Source organism: Pezoporus flaviventris, unplaced genomic scaffold (genome assembly GCF_033815535.1).
Source record: "Pezoporus flaviventris isolate CSIRO_AGI_PZ_B2104156 unplaced genomic scaffold, CSIRO_AGI_Pfla_v1 ptg000001l, whole genome shotgun sequence".
Lineage (NCBI taxonomy): Eukaryota > Metazoa > Chordata > Aves > Psittaciformes > Psittacidae > Pezoporus > Pezoporus flaviventris.
This window is the reverse complement of record NW_026892549.1, coordinates 38,735,015-38,751,461: the sequence shown is the minus strand read 5'-3', so window position 1 is coordinate 38,751,461 and position 16,447 is coordinate 38,735,015. Positions and strand designations below refer to the sequence as shown.

General features: G+C 39.1%; 1 protein-coding gene across 2 annotated transcripts in view; it reads left to right on the top strand.

Annotated features, from left to right (window-relative positions):
- Nucleotides 1-4,647: 4,647 nt before the first annotated feature.
- Nucleotides 4,648-16,447, top strand: part of LRP2 (LDL receptor related protein 2) — a 123,740-nt gene continuing 111,940 nt past the window's right edge. For both annotated transcript variants that reach the window (XM_061452900.1, XM_061452890.1), the window contains exon 1: nucleotides 4,648-4,920. In XM_061452900.1, coding sequence (XP_061308884.1) covers nucleotides 4,827-4,920 — 94 coding nt within the window. In that variant the 5' untranslated portion in view covers nucleotides 4,648-4,826. The remainder of the gene's footprint in view (nucleotides 4,921-16,447) is intronic.

Genomic DNA, 16,447 nt, shown 5'->3' with positions numbered 1-16,447 from the left:
TTCTGTAACAGATGAGGCAGGGGTTTTCCTTCACTATTTTATCCTCATTAGTTACTCAGGAGCCACTGAACTGGAGCAAAAATTAGAACCTCTGGTCCTCAGAGACAGAGAAAGTGCCAAAGCAGTCTGGTTACAGTAAGGCAAGTACTAAGAACTTTGGTAACTAGAGATAGAGCTGAAGTAAAGCATACTTGTCCTTAATTTATTACTGTGTCTCCAGGTTAGGGCACAGGGATTTGCAGTGCTGATCAAAGTGGGGAGGGGACAACTGGAAGCTGTTGAATCTTTCTCCACTTTTTTCTCCCTTCCAGGCAGACCCTCTCATCTTTATACTGTTATTGTTAAACTCGATCACAGGCCCAGTTCTGCAGGTGCAATACACAGGGGGTGTTTTGAAGCTTATTTAATGACTGCCTGTTTGCTAGTCTCAAATGTTCTGTGGCGGTTACAAAGAAAGTGCACATTTCCCATACTCTGCTTCTTGTTCCAGGGCACAGTAGTATAATTCCAGGTCAAAAGAGAGAAGTTGTAATGTGTCACTAGCCAGGAGACCTTAAGAAAAAACTTCTTGCCACAGTGCCAGCTGGATTGTGCAATCCTGGCTCTGTGATTTCTGTTCTAGCCCAAGTCACATCTCAGTTTAATGTTTCTTACATTCATGTGGGCTTGGGATCCACCTTTGATCCAGTCTTCTGGAAATCGGTGCTCTAGTCATGAATATGCATTAGATGTTTGGGAGCAGTGTCAACTAAGGCTCTCTTTTTCTTAGTTTGAGATTAGGTGGGGTTTTTGTTGTTTAAATCCTTGGGAAAAAGTACTACCCTGGCAAGTAACTCTGATTGTTATAGATACTATGAAATGTGATGTGGCTTGTATCAGAAACTTGGTGAATTTCGGGCTGGTTTATGCTTTTCTCTTCCATATGTCGTGGAATTGAAATCAATATTGGCTCTCTGTAGAAGATGCAGTGCAATTCCCTAAAATGTGACTTTCCTGTTTATGGAAACTTCTGCTTGCACTACATGTATGTGGAAAGATTAAGTGGTGGAGTCCAAATACGCATTGCTACTGTGGACCCCCATGAAAACAAGTAAGTTTGCTCCCCTGAAGTCAGATGGAAACTGAATCGGACTTTAGGTGAAATGAATGCCTCAAGAGTAGTACCTCTAGAGAGACCTTCCTGCCATTAATAGCCTGTTGAGAAAGGAAGTCTGTAACATGCACAGATATTATTGCTTGCTGTAAAACAGAAGTTCAGTTAAAGAAATGGGACACTTTAAACTGTAGAACAGCAAAGATGGATGAAATGTGAAGAATTAACTGCTGCTGTTGGATACTTATGTTATTACTCAGGCAGAGAATCTTTAGGTTTGTATGACTTGTCATTACATTACGGTCAATGTTCTCTCAAAAAAATGAGCATGGCTACAGGTAGGCTTGCTTTAGTATTATTAAACAAAAATAATAAAAAAGCTTGTTATGATAAAGGCATAGGATTTAATGATGAAAATTAAATGTGAAATTGGGAATACAGCTTGTAACATAAAATGCTTTCTATGTGGCAAAACCTGGGTTTATCCAAGGACAGATTTGCCACAAGATTACCAAATGCCACTGGCAATTACAGCTTCATTGGATAATGTTCTGGGCAGATCCTGAGCCTCTGTGAACTGTCCTAGCCCTGAGAAGTTCAGAAGAGACAAATTTATCTGAGCAACTATTTCTTTCAGTGAATGTATCCTCCTTTTTTTTTTTTTTTTAGCCATCAGCTTTGTATCATTATTTAGTCATACATCAACCCCTGGTGTTTCTATCTGTCAGTTAAGAATTGGATGAGTTTGAACACTAAATTAGAACTGAAGCCTGGTCAAAAAGAAATCAAGCCTTTTAATTTTTAACTTCTGTGCTCAGCATGCAACTTTAATGTGTAAGCAATGTGGCTGTGGTTATTCATTCTAATTTACACCTTTAAAAGCTCTTCTGATTGCTTGCTTACAGCAAAAAACAAGCAAGGAAAAAATCCCAAACGGTATTTTAGTTAATAAGCAGAGTTCAATGAACAACTCCATTGCCTGTGTTTTTTCCCCTGTAATCTTCTAATAGATATAGTCTGCATCTTCTTAAATCTGAAGTCAACTAAAAATCCCTAGTTCTAGTTCAGTCAGAAAACAATCAGATGACGTTTTAGTCAACAGGAAGCTGAGAGGGAGAGGTCTAGCTACACTGTCAGGGATGATTTTGGATGTAGTTATGGGAAATCCTTGAGGTGTTTTGAATCTGATCTTGCAAATCTCATCTCACTGAAGTCCTATTTGGTGGTATCCAACAACACAGGGTCCCTTTGGTTGAATGATGAGGTGCCACGGTAAAGTGAGAGCAGAAAACTTTAGGTTAAGTAAATGGAGACAGCATTGTCCTGTGCTCCTTAGTGTATAGTTAAGATAGTAATTTTTTAGTGACTGTCATTCTTCAGCAGTGAAGCATCTGGGCTGATCATTACATTTGTCTCTGAATGCAAATTATGTCTTTTGAGGGTGAAGAATAATTGGCAGGGAGCACTTGATCCACTGGCTCAACACAGGCCTTCCCCTCATTCTCAATAGTGTTTCCATCATTCCTGTTTGAGAATCCCTCTTGCCCAGCACCCTGTGGGTATAGATGTGTAGAAATGGCGATGGTAAATGAGGCAGAAAAACACCTTCTGGCTGCTAGCTGTGTGGGAGTAAAGCATAGATAGGTGCTTCCCAAAGGTCCCCTCATACAGAGTGACAGAAGAGTGCACATAACTCCCAATCCAGAGTTGCAGTTCCCAAGTACTGTTTGCCCTGTCTGCATGTTGCTGGGGTGGGAACTGCTTTAAACAATTCCCGTTCTAATTAAGTACGGTCAATCTGTATGTTGGCTTTTCAGTCACCCATCTCTACAGAGCAGATCTGCTTGCTCCCCTGAGGATCCCTTCCTTCCCTCCCCATTGGCGTTGTTGGGGGATTAAAGCAGCAGCAGCCCCATACACAAACGCAGCTGGTTCCGTTTGGTCAGCCTGAGCCTTGCTGTGAAACCACGACAAGAATTCCAGTAAGTTGGCAACACTGAAACACAAAGAAAACAACAATAGGAAAAGTCCTTCCGTGCAGAAAGGAATGTTTCAAGCACTGTTCCCCTACAGTGAAAGGAGAGAGGGTGGGAGGGCGGAGAGAGATTTGAAGAGGGCAGGTCCCCCCTCCCCCGGCAGCTCTGGATCTTGTGATGGAGAGATCTTATCCTCTCTTTGTGATTCAGAGGTGCCAGGAAGCTAATTGAATATTCTGATCTGCCCCCAGTGTTTCTTGTGGCTTGACCCCGGTGCTGTGTCGTACCACTACACCAAACAGCCCTGAACCTGCATAAATCACAACCTTGCAAAAGCCTAGGCTCCACATCTTTTCCCCCTTCTCGCCCCCACCATCATCTGTCTTTATAGATAGAAAACCTTTACAGAGAGGTTTAGGAGGATTAGTGTCCTACAGGACCTGGAGAAAAATCACAACTTACTAATAAGCAACAACATGTTCCTCCACAACTTTTCCAAGAATAATGCAGCCACCTCTACCCCTTAATTGAAATTGCAGTCCATGCCAAAAAGAAGAGTTAATGCTTTGAAATACCACTTAATCTCTGTTTTAGCATCAACAAACACCATTTGCAGTATAATGAACATAGCAGGAAGCTAATGTAAACAGTATATGAAATTTATAAAGGTGGTGTCATTAAAATTGTCTGACAAACTTCTTGCAAGACTAATACCATCTTTCTCCCATGGTATGGTATGCACAGTAGTCACATGCACATCTATGTTTGCATGTATACAGAGAAATGAACAGCTTGGCGTAACTAGGTTTTCTACATGGAAGACTTTCTGACTAATACAAAACAAAATAATTAATTGAATTCACACAGTTTATGCAGGGTGCTTCTGATCCTGCAAGCAAAGCTCTAAAATGTTTTCCCTTTTCCCTAGACTGCATTCCAGCCTGAAGTACTGGGATATCTTTATCTTTCCCCTGTGATACTATGCACTGTTATACCCTTGTTAGTTCATACATGATTACTGAAATGGCAGCAGTAAAATTCAGGCAGACATTTCATGTGTGCTGTGCATGCTGTTGGAGAGTTAGAACTAGAGTAAGGTGTCTCTAGCTGGGATCTTAAGAATTCACAGCGAAAGTACTTTACGAGTCTGATTTTACCTGCTTAGTAAGTGCAGAAGTAGTTTTCATCCCTACATTTTTCCTTTTGCAATATTCATTTGAGGAATAATAATGATAAACAAGTTCTAAGCCTTATCTTCTGCATTGGTAATATGGTGTTATGACTTTTTCAAAGTTGTCAAAAATACTTTTTTTTTTGTTTGGAGCGTGCTTTTGGGATGCTAAAACCTACGACGTATTTCACTTGCAGTCTGAAATTCACCTGATCAGTAGATCAAAATGTGCAGTGTAGCACCAATGGACGCTGATATACAGCCTGCAAAGTGCACGCACTTAGAAGCATCTTGCCTGTCCTGCAAAGCGTGGAAGGAGGGGCAGCGGCAGCCTGTGGCTGCAGGGCCTGGAGCGGTGCCTGATTCCCTCATGCTAGTTCCGGGGCCGCCGGGTATAAAGAGCTTTATGCAATGTCTGGAGGGTGGGAGTTTATAGAAAACGCGATGTCTCAACAGGCGAACACGCCTTTCTTCTGCAACTAGCGGGATAAGAAAAAGACACCGGGCTCCCTGTGCTGCTGCTGTGCAAATCAGCACCCCGGAGCCGAGGAGCCAGCTTTGAGGGAGCTGGAGCATCCCAGCCCAGATGGGAACTCACCATCGGATGGATGGAAGAGCAGCAACTGCTTGCAAACTGCTCATACTATTCACTGCATGCATAATGCAGGGCAGTTGCCAAGGTAAGCGCTATGCTGCAGCCTCTCCGGAATGGGACTTGCACCGCAAGGAGCACATCACTGCCCTGGGGCCTTCTGTGAGAAACACCAAAGTGCCTGAGAGCAGAGAGTTAGCGGGAAACGGTGCGGGAGCTCTTTCAAATAGGGGAGACAGTTGGCCCTTTCCTTTCCAGAGTTATTTGATGGAGTTGGTATCTGTTGTGGAAAAGAAAGTAGCGCCTTAAAAAACACTACAAACACCCCTGTCTCTTTAGATTCACTTCACCTTGGTTTTAAATTATTCCAGGATGTTTTTTCCTGATTGTTTCTCTGGTTTGTACAAACTTTTATTTCCTGGTTGTATAAAACTGCAACATGCAAATGTTGCTAGAACTGAAGGGAGAGCTCAGACTTTGCAACTCTGTGCTCCACACTGAGTTATACAGAGATGCAGGAGGGCAGCTTTTCCTGCACTGGTTACTGGCTGTGGGTAAGGTGGGGGAAGCTTTTGCATTTTTGTCTTTGCGATCTTTGTGCCCTTCTTGCTACAGAAGTGCGGGTGGTTTTGCAGAGCAGAGTTCACCTGCGTTCCAAGAGCAGGTTTGGTGACCACTGAAGTTGTACCTGGCGTTGTTTTTGAGGAGCGGCAGGGTGCACGTACACAGGTTGCGCGGGGAGGTGTGATGGGTGGACAGGCTTGCGTGCGTGTGGTATCTGCGGCCCCTTGGAGCAGGCTGCCGGCGCGGAGCAGATGCTCAGTCTGGAGCACAATAAGCTCCCCTCAGCCGCTCTCCCGGGCAGACTGGGAGTCAGGAGAACTTTTCCTCCGGGCTTTGCCGTTGCCGGGCGACGCCGGGGCGCACGTGACGGGCCGGCCGGCCCGCCGCGCAGTTCCACTGCCACCAGCCGGGGACGGGGTGGCCGGGCCGCGGTCCCCTGCCGCCCGTGGCTGCTCCTAGCCTCTGCCCCGGGCCACCTCTGAACACGGTGCAGCTGCCCTGCGGTGGGAATGAAGCCTGTCTTCTTGGAGAAAGGGTGGCCCAAGTTCATTTCCTTGGTCCCACGGATTGACCCGGCAGCCTTACTGGTTGTGTGTCTGTCTGTGCATTACGTGTGCGTTCAAATTGTTAATCTGCTTTCTTTGCTCAACTCTTAGTTTAAGCTCCTTAGACAGAATCAAGTAAGTAATTATATAGCAACTGCTGCTACCAGCTCCCACTTGCGAGCAGGGAAATAGGAGATAGCTAATGTGCAGCAGGAGACCTGCAAAAGCTTCTAGCCAAGGAGGTCACACTGGGCAGAGTTAATCCTGTGCACTAGTATTTTATCTTGGACAAAATGGAATTTGCAGTTTATTTCTTTGCTCTACAGCCACTTTTGACTGTTCAGGATATGCTTGGTAAATGGCATGCCACGATATGCAGGGGGAATCTTTCAACTAGCATTGGTAGGCAGTGGAAGTGCTGAAGTTTTTAACTTTGATGGTGTGTTGTGTCCTGCCTCCCCCACCTTCAGGGTAGAATAACTGCAAATGAAACAGTATAGTTTAGTAATGGGTAACTGATACTAGTAAAATCTCAGGGGAGCAGTCTTGGCCACGCTGTGATTATTATTGTGAAATATTTGATATTCTTAGGTTCCAGCTCCTTGAATGTTGAGATCATGTCAGACTCTCATAAAAAAAAAAAAAAAAAAAAAGAAAGCAGTTCAAAGGCTTAGAAGGAAAATGGTGAAAATCATATTATCTTGCCCAAGTCTTAATGTTTTCGGAGGTGCTTCTGTGATGTTTTTTGGAACCTGAGTGCTCCTCATATAAACTGGTTGTTTCTAGAAGTTGTTTCACCTGAGCACTTGCTCAAATGATGGTATCACAATTCTTCCTTGATTTATCTAATTCTGGATTTACTGGAATTAAACACACCTCTTATAAACTGAATAAAAATACAATTGCCGGCAGTACAGGGCCTGGTTCTGCAGCCTTTACTCTATAAGCCTTGTTGCCTGCGGGGTAACTATTGAGAGAAAAAAATTGCAGCTGGAATAGAAAAAACTACCTCAGTGAAGATAGTGTCAAGAAGGAGCATCACGGGACTAAGGTTAATGTTTGTTTTGAGGAATCTCAAAGTACTTCATGCTCATAGTCATAAACTGGAGCCACTGGATGGATATTGTACTCTCAGCAGTTTAGCAGAGGGCAAATGGGATCAGTAGGGCAACTTTGCATTTGAACAATGAGCTCTTTAATGTTACTGCAGAGCATACCAGATCTACACACTCAAGCAATATTCCACATAGTATCTGTTACTAGGCTCACCTTATCTGTCATGGAAGGCCTGCTATACTTTTCTTGATGAGGATTTAGCAGCTGAAAGTGCTTGTTTTTTTTTTCCTGTTCTTAATGGTTCAGCACCAGAGGAACTGTTAGTTTAGTTTCTGTATAAAATAATTCATATATATAAAATCATATATAAATTATCTATAAAAAGCTGCTTTTCTTTACAACAAAAAGGAGCTCTCCTTTCTAGACACAAAACATTAAGAACATTTCTCACCAATCTACTATAGTTAATATTTCTGTAACCTGTATGTTTCAAATCGGATTTCCTTTGTTGCTTTTTGGTGTCCCTTAGGTCCTGATGACCTACTTTCAACAGAGATGCTGTCAATCTTCCAGAAAATAAATGTGTATTAGTATCAGAATAATATAAATTATTTAATAAATTGCATTTGCATTGATTTTTTTTTTTTTTTTGCCACTAATTCTGTTAAATTAGTAGAAAATCAGTAAGTTAGTTAGAAAACAGTGCTGGCATCAGGCTTGCATGTTCTTACACTGAAGTTCTGGTTTTGTTGCTATTTATTGCAAAATACCAACTTGCTATGTGCAGGCCAGGTTTTCATTTTATTGTTTTTACAATGTTTAAATTGTTGTCTGCCTCCCCCCTTGTTCCAGTGGGTACTTCTGAGGATCTTTTCCGTTAGTGTGTTTCATGTATGGAATCAAAGATGGCAAATTCACATGGCTATGAATTATATGAGATCAATGATTGCTTAGCCAGGCTGTATATTTTCCTTGCTGATAATCATAATATTTGTGTATCACCATTAATGGTCTTTTTCTCTACATATATGCTAATTGTTTTAATTTCTGGATTCTGTATTGAATTAAAAGGCCTGAAGATCACAGCTGGGTTGACTCCTAGTATTTTTTTTTGCTCCTTATTTTTCAATAACTCATGTTTTACTAATATTTTTTGAACGTTTCTGTGGTTGAGCTCAAGATCAGAAGATTTTTTTTATTTTATTTTTTTTAATTATTATTTTATTTTTTTTAGGGAAGCTGTTTATTCTTTATGTATCTTGGCAAAATCTGTGCAAAAACTTTGCTGTAGCATAAAAATTAGTGCATTGAATTTGATTTACGTCCTAAATCTTTTTAATGATAAATCATCAGCTTAAATGTGTTCCAAGCCAGTATGACTAAAATTTGTTACCACTATAAAGTCTTTAATAGTCTTAGAATGGAGGCTATTCTAAAAATGAATGTATATAGTGTGATACCGTATCTCAGAAATCGCTATGAACATTTGCATGAAGTGAGGCCAGTAATAAATAGATATGGTAAGACCAAGTATAGAAAAACTACAGTGGCTCTTTCCAGAATGGTGTGGAAAAACATGCTTTTCCATCAAGCATTGTAATAGCTCAATCTCCAAATTAATGATTCAGTATTTTTTAGGCATTGCCTTCACTCAAATCTGTTTAATCTGTCTACAGGATGATGTATGGTGACATTGCCGTAGGCGACAGGCCAGAGTCAGTATTCATACAACCTCATACAGTGCTGTGCACATGTAAATGACAGAAGCCTGTCTGTAAGATTACACCCCTGTCAAGACCTAGTGTTTGAAGACCTTCAGTGAGACTCTTCTTGGGCACTGAGGATTTGGGAGTAACGAGAAGGGAGAAAGGATAGCAAAGCTAGTGAATATACCAATGCAATCCTGACATTTAATAGGTATTGTGCATGACCTGTGAGCTGCAGTGTTCATAGTCCTGTACTAGTATAATTTTCTTGGTTTCTCTTGGAGATGTACTCACACAAAATCAAGAGCAAAATCCCATTGAGTGTCCATCTACTTGGCTATGAACTAGTTTATTTCCCAAGGGCTGACAATCAAAAGTACCTATCAGTGAAATACATTATAATCTTCACCCATTTTAATTGATGAGTGGAGTTCCTGTGCATTGACAGTATATTTTTTTTGCATAGTTCTTTTTAATGAGTAGCCCTCTTTTAGTACATTTCTTGAATTTTCTTAATTATTTACCCCTTTCCTATATTGTGTTCAGCAAAGCATGTAAGGAATTTGCAGAGTAATCAGCAAAAGTGAAGAATGGGACAAACCCCAGAATTCTAGTTACAATTTGAAAGCAGTAATTGAATGACACCTGGGTAGATTTAGGTTCTATGCCAAATGCTGGAATTACAGTAAATAATTAAGCTACAGGAATCAAGACAAATAGACAAAGCATCTAAGGACATTTCATCTAAGATAAGTGTGTGATGTGTGTGATGCTTCTATTTTCCTGTAAGACAAACCAAAACCTTCTTTCATATATTGAGCTGATTGGAAATTTGAGCAACGAAATCCTACTTTAATCCAGATTTACTTTCCATGTGTTTTGCAGGAAATGAGCAAAGATTCTTTGGGGGAAAGGTAGAATGCAATTTCATTAAAGCCTTTTAATTCTTTTGGGCTTCTTGGATTGACGTGAAATCAGTCACACTGTTTGGAGCCTTTCCGCCTTTATATGCCTTCTTGTACTGTTAGATTATTGCTGGATCAAAGCCCAGTGATTTTTTTGTTTGTTTTTTTTTTGTTTGTTTGTTTGTTTTTTTGTTTTGTGGGGTTGTTTTTTTTGTTGTTGTTTTTTGTTTGTTTGTTTGTTGTTTTTGTTTCCTAAATATGAATACTCTTATTTTTAGTTGAGTAGTAAACAGGCACATTATAGAGGTAATTCATTTAATCTCTATGAATATTGGATCAAATGCCATTCAGTTTTCCTAAAATACTTATTTTCAGATCTAAGAGCGTGTGAAAACTCTCCAGATAGGCATATATGTAACTTTCAGTTACATGTTGACAGTACTATTCCATTTTTAAGCAGGGGTTTGTAATTGCTTCTACTCTTTCAGAGCTCCACTTAAAAAGTGCTGGAACCATATAACACTTTGGATGTTTGAAAGGAAATTACACTTTGTAGAAGTTGTCGTTGTTGAAAAACATTAAAGTCCCCTTCTAATTAATGATCTACAGGTTGACATCTATTTAAAGGGAAGTTGGTGGTTTTATTCTACTGTGGCTAATTAGCGATGATAATCAGATGATTTGTCAGCTTCTCTTTAATAGCTTACACTGAATGTGGCAAATAAAGGATAGAGCTGTTTTTCAAATTATTTAAAACTAAAGTGCTGCTTTATATAATTTGATAATTATACTTTATTCTTAAAGATACCTTGAGCTGTCTCTAGGTGAAGGAATAACAAGGTTTTTTTCTGAGTCAACTCAGTTCAACTCCATTAATTTCAAAGAAATTGTCTGAGTTGTACTGATCTAAGAGATAGAAAATAGGATGCAATGAAGAGTAAACAGTTCTTTTAATTGCTTCTTATTGTTTGAGATCCATTTTGAAGTCCACTTTCTTATTACACTGTTAATTTTATTAACTGCTTTTGCTTCTTTAACTCAGCACACTTTTAGAACAGTTTAAGAAAATGAAGTTTAATGATTAAGCATAGAAATGTTGAATGGAATCGATAGCCTTTAGTGAATTAAAAGCCATAAGCCTTTACTGTTGGTTTCGAGGCTTTTAATGTTGTCTTTGTTTTGCAATACTTAAAGTGGATTAGAGATCTAAGGATCACTGTTACAAGTTTTGTTTTGGATTAATGAAATGACACATAAGGGTTGACTGAAATTGTTCTATTTTTATGACCTCTTCTATTTTATGCTTTTGACATGAGTAAGTTGCCTTTGTTTTACAATCAAGAAGCCAGATCTTCAGCAAAAGGGCACTGTTTACATCAGCAGTGTGTCTGCCCAATTATTTTCTTGCACATGCAGGTCATGATACTACACCCTGCTGAGTTGAGTCAAAGAGTGGGGGTCCATTCCAACAGGGACTTGCTTTGACAGGGATTGCAGGCTCTTGCATTTGTGGAGCAAGAAGGATGAGTTTTATTTGTGACATCTCTTAAAAAAAAAAAAGGCACAGTCTGCAAGATATCCCAGGAACTGATACTGGTCCAGTGATATATTTAGAATCTAGGTAATACTTTTTATCTTCAGAAACCATTACCTGAATCATCAACTCAGATAAATGTACCACAGAGTTTAGTTTAGTTTGGGGAAATACAGGGCTTGCAGAGCTGGAGTCAGTAATTCTCCCCAGGTTTGCCCAGAAGAAGGAGGCTTACTGTGTAAACTTCACATCACTCAATACCAGTGGGAAACATTTCAATCTGATCAAGCCCTTGTCATACCTTGTAATCTAAGGGTATAGTTTCATGAGCCAGGTGAAGAGGTTGCTGCTCCTGGAAGCAGGATGCTTCACTCTCCATCCCTCCCTGCTCCAGTGTCCCTTACCATGTTGCTGCTAGCCTTGAGATCTTGCTGCTTGCTTTGTGCTAGCACCACTGCTCATTGGACTTCTCTGTGACCTGCTTTGAGTTACAAACCTGGAGGAAAACTAAACCAGGACTATGGAATTAGGTGGTTTCTTGGTGGCCTGGTGATTTTGAGTAGCATACAGAAAGGTCTGGCAGATACCAGAGTCTGGGAAAAACAGTGAACTTTGGCGTCAAGCTGTAGAAGGAGGGGAGTTGGAAAGAGAGAAAGAGCCCCCTTTTTCTTACAGTAAATCAGTGGGTTGGCTCAGCTGGCCATGCAGCCACTGCTTAATGCTACTGCTAGGAGCACATAGGAAATGCTTGGCTAGTGTGCTAGTTACAAGAGCGGTCCCATCAGGGCTACAGAGAAGCAGTATTAGCACTGCAGGAAACCCTTTTGTAAAGTTGTCTGGTGTAAACAGATGGCTTCACTTGAATGGGACTGCTCACGTGTTCACTTTTCAGCAGGATTGTAGGGCTGTTCTCAACCTGCAATGCAATAAATGAGTTGGACGATAATCAAGCTCCTGGAATCCTGCTGCAGTTTTTGTTGGCCTTCTAGCTGTGTTAATAAAAGTAGCTTTTACTACTAATAGGTTTTGAACTATTTCATGTGAAACAAAGCTCCAGTTTATGTCTGAAATGAATGACAAAGTTTGTGGCGTCCTCTATGAATATATGAGCTGTTTTTAATAGCTTTGTAGTTTTTACTTTCTATAGGAAGTCAAACACAGAATGCACTTGAAAGCCTCACTGAAAATTGGTATTTTTCCTAGTATTCCTTAATATAGCAAAGTGCTAAAATTCCTTTTGTTACCTCTGCAGTACATGAAAGGTATTTACTGAAGTGATTAAACTGCATCTACTTTAGTTGTTAATCTGAGCCTTGATAAATTTCTGTTGGCTGAACCAATAGGAAATCTGAATAGAGCATCAGGTACAGCTCAGTTGTGGTTGGTCCTATTACTTGGGCAAGCTGGCCATCTGCTTCACCAGGAGCTCCGCCTGGGTAAAGAGGGCAAGAAGGACAATGGGGCTCCTTTGGCACTTGCAGAAGTGATATCCCGTCATGGAATTTGTGTTCTAAATCTTGGCAATTGAAAAAAAAAACCCCAAACCAACAAACAACCCGCCATTATTTAACAGTGGAAATGCAGTGATGCTGCTATTGCTAGATTTTGAGTTCTAAAGGTTTATTAAGCCTGCCACAGAATGCATTATAAAATAGTTATTGCAGTGGAAATGCAAAAAAATAATGAAACATTCGAGCTGACATTTAAATCCTTTGGAAGTTTGGATGTCTCTTGTATTTGAGGAAGAAAAAAGCTAAAAGACAAACAATTGAATTCCATAAAATAATGACTAGCAAAATGTAAATGAACTAAGAGTGTCATAAGAGTTCCAACCTTGATGAAGTACTTTATCCACTGAAACTTTATCACTTGCTAATGAAACAATTCCTGCCTGGAAAAGACACTTCAGCAATCGATTGCTTTACTTTTTAACTTGTTGCTCTACTGAGCTTTTTCTAATAAGGGTCAAGAATTCTCAGAGACTTAAATCCCAAGAAATTTCATAATGTAGTAGAGAGAGATGTAGATTATCACCCTGTCAAGAGGAAATCTCAGTCATTACACATTCCATATATAGATACTGACATTGCGGCCACCAGTGTCCCAGGTGTGGCTGTAGTCTTCTTCCTGGCAGGCATTTTGAAAGACTGATAGAAACTGTTGCTATGAGAAAGGCATTACAATTTAAAAGTTGCAAGTTTGTAGACAAATGCCTGCAGTTCTGTGAGGATTGTTATTAATATGTTGTGTGCTACCACTGTGAAACTTGGGAGTCAATGTGTGCCCTTACTGTGGGTTTGTCCACTTGCTTTTGGATCTAAGTATGTAAGTATGCAGGACTTGCATGCTCTTGTGTTTCCAAGGATGTAGCAAGTGTAGGGCTTATCCAGCTTCACAAGTTAGAGCAAGAGACCCTTCTTTCCTGCTGTTCACTATTGTGCCTGGAATGCTGCTTAGAGTAGCTAGCTAATGTAATTTAAAGAGTTACTTAAAATATTATGCCTAACAGCCACCAATGAAGGGAAGTAACAGCAGAATCAAGTACCCTTAAAAAATCCTAAGGGGTGAGTAAATCCGACAGTTGTAGAGTTTGGCTGGTTAGGGGACATCTAAGTTAAATGCTTCCATTGGGGCTGAAAGGAAGGGTAATGTTTCAGTGGCAGATGATATTTCTTGTGTTTATCCTCTTCCAGTGTATTTAAGAACTTTGTCTTTTTAATTTGACACACTCATTAGTATTACTGTTTGGGTAAGAATTTTTTAAAGATTATTTTTTAAATTGAGAACTGTAAAGAAAATATGCTACGTTTTTAAAAATGAAAGAGCCGAAGGATGATTTAATTCTTATTGCTTATTTTCAGGTTTATTAAGATAAATTTTATTTTTGTGTGAGCACATTGGACAATGTTGTTGTTTCAGTTCAGGTGATCCTTCCTTTACTCAGGCCTGCCTTAACACATGGGATTTCTTTTTCAAGAAGCTTGATAAGGAGGGACCAGCCATAGCTGTTAGCGGCAAGCTGAAATTGAGTTGCTACTGTATAAGGAGGAAATTTGATGAGTGTCCAAAGAAATAGATATAGTTCCTCATGTCATGGGCAGTATTAAGTAGCATTAGAATGTCTGACTAGGCGCATGCTAGATGCTTGTAGCATCTGAACTACCTATTCTGTACTGACACTTCTATTAGTTTGCTTTTCTGAAAATGTTCTTGCATGTTTAGTTTGCAATAAGTAACAGTCACTATTTTTGAAGTGCAAAAGCCCTGTCAAGTTTTGGTTCACAGCTTAAATTGTCCTTTTTTTTTTTTTTTTATCTAGAGTCCTACTAGTTATGATGATGCTATTCAAATAGTGAAGAATTTTGTTACAGATACGGCTTCTGTGGCGAAAAAGAAATAGCTTTCACTTAATGTGATTACTGTGTTATCTGTGTAAGGGGAAGTGGTTTATTTTTTGCACGAGTTTAATTTTTTATTTAATAACTTGTGATATAATATTTCAGTAAGTTATGATTTGGCACTGTTAGATGTTGTATAGCAAGTTTCAATAAAAGAAATATAAAAAAATTACACAATTTCACTGTAACAAACTGGATTGGAAGGCTCTTACTGAGGCTGATTTCTAGTGCTACAATGACTCATCGGCTTTTAGGAGAGCATGACTGAATTGAATGCAGCTCACCATCTCAGTATGGAGTCTGATTTTGAGAACAAACATCACATTTATTTAAAAAGCAGTGCAGCTCTCAGAATGAGAATAGCTTACTGAGCAGATTGTTTTGTCAACTGCTACTGAATCTAACAGACCTTCTCAGTGGTATGTACTGTACACTTTCTAAGCTGTTTAAGTGCTTTTTTAATTTTCCACATACTGTGTAGTTGTAAATACTTCCTAGACTTGAAGATTTTCATTGTTTGGTCATATTCCCCCCCCTTACTGTTACCCAATTGTTATTCTACAGCAGCCTTGGGGCCATTAGAAAGGTTCATTCTTAGGAAAATGCTTGGGATACTTCCTCCTGTGAGTAACTGGAGGTGTCTTTATACTGAGTTTACTTGTTCTTCTTCCTCCTTATGTCATTTTGTCAATTAGAACACATTTACAAATTTAATGTGCCATTCACGGAAAGGAAGGATTTAGGACAGCTCAAACATGTAGCCTTCCCTATAGCTCCACAGTGCTTGCTTTGCTTAACCAGCTAATGCAGTCGCAGGTCCTTTGTGTGGACTAAGACACCTAATGTCAAGACAACTGGTTGAGGTTATCCTGTTTAGTGCAGAACATACGTCATGTGTCTGAAATACATTTTTATATTGTAAAGTCTAATCTTTTAGTACTTCAAAGACTGATTCTCTTGAATTATAGCCATGCTGATAATGTTTACTAAATACTCTAAGAAAGGAGTACACATAGTTTTTGTTGGTCTCACCTTGGAAAATACTTTATATACAGTTGGGATTAAAGAAAGTGTCAAACAAAAATTAGTTATCACTGAAGGAGAAGAAGTTTCACAGTGACTTAAATGGAAGAAGGAAACTGATCTGTTCAATCTAAGGAATATTTACTTTATCAGTGGAAAGGTATATCACCTCCTGTCTATTAGAATTAGCCCTTGTTTAAAAGGATTATTTCTTATTCCTGATTATTATAGGACTAAGAAGATAGTAAGAGTTTATTTGTTGCTTTCTAAAAAGTGTGTGAGTTGAAGAAAGGCTATAAAGGAACTTAATTTTGATTAATTTGCTTTTAGTTTTGTACTGTGGTAAAGATACATAGTATGGATATGTGCTGTTTGTGAACATGTATGGTAAGTGAACTGTCATGATTTTAGATTCAAGAAGGTTTGGTTTTTTTCTATGTTTAAGATCGATGTGAATAATTAAAAAATATTCTATATATTATTGTTTTGGGTTTGTTTTTGTTTTTTTTTCTTCCAGAATGGCTGGTTTTAAAGTGATAATGTAGAAGCTATAGTTATTTTGTTCTGAATACCAGAGCTTTAAGAAAGAAAACATTTGAAATGAGGTTTTTTTTTCTAAGAGGTCCATATGTGATTTATTAGAAAATTAGGGTTGTTCTCTTCATTATTACTTCAGGCTTATACTTGAAGAAAATAAAATTGAATAGGTTTGTTAAAAAATAATTTAGAAACCATTTCTATTTTTATCAGACTGTTTGTATTTGTTGCTTTTTCAATAAATAAAGCTAAAGTAAGGTAGAGAGGATGAGGATTATGAATATCTTAAATGTTGCTAGGAGGCATTTACAGTGTCATTCCTTTGAACTTTTTGTCTGCAGGAGACT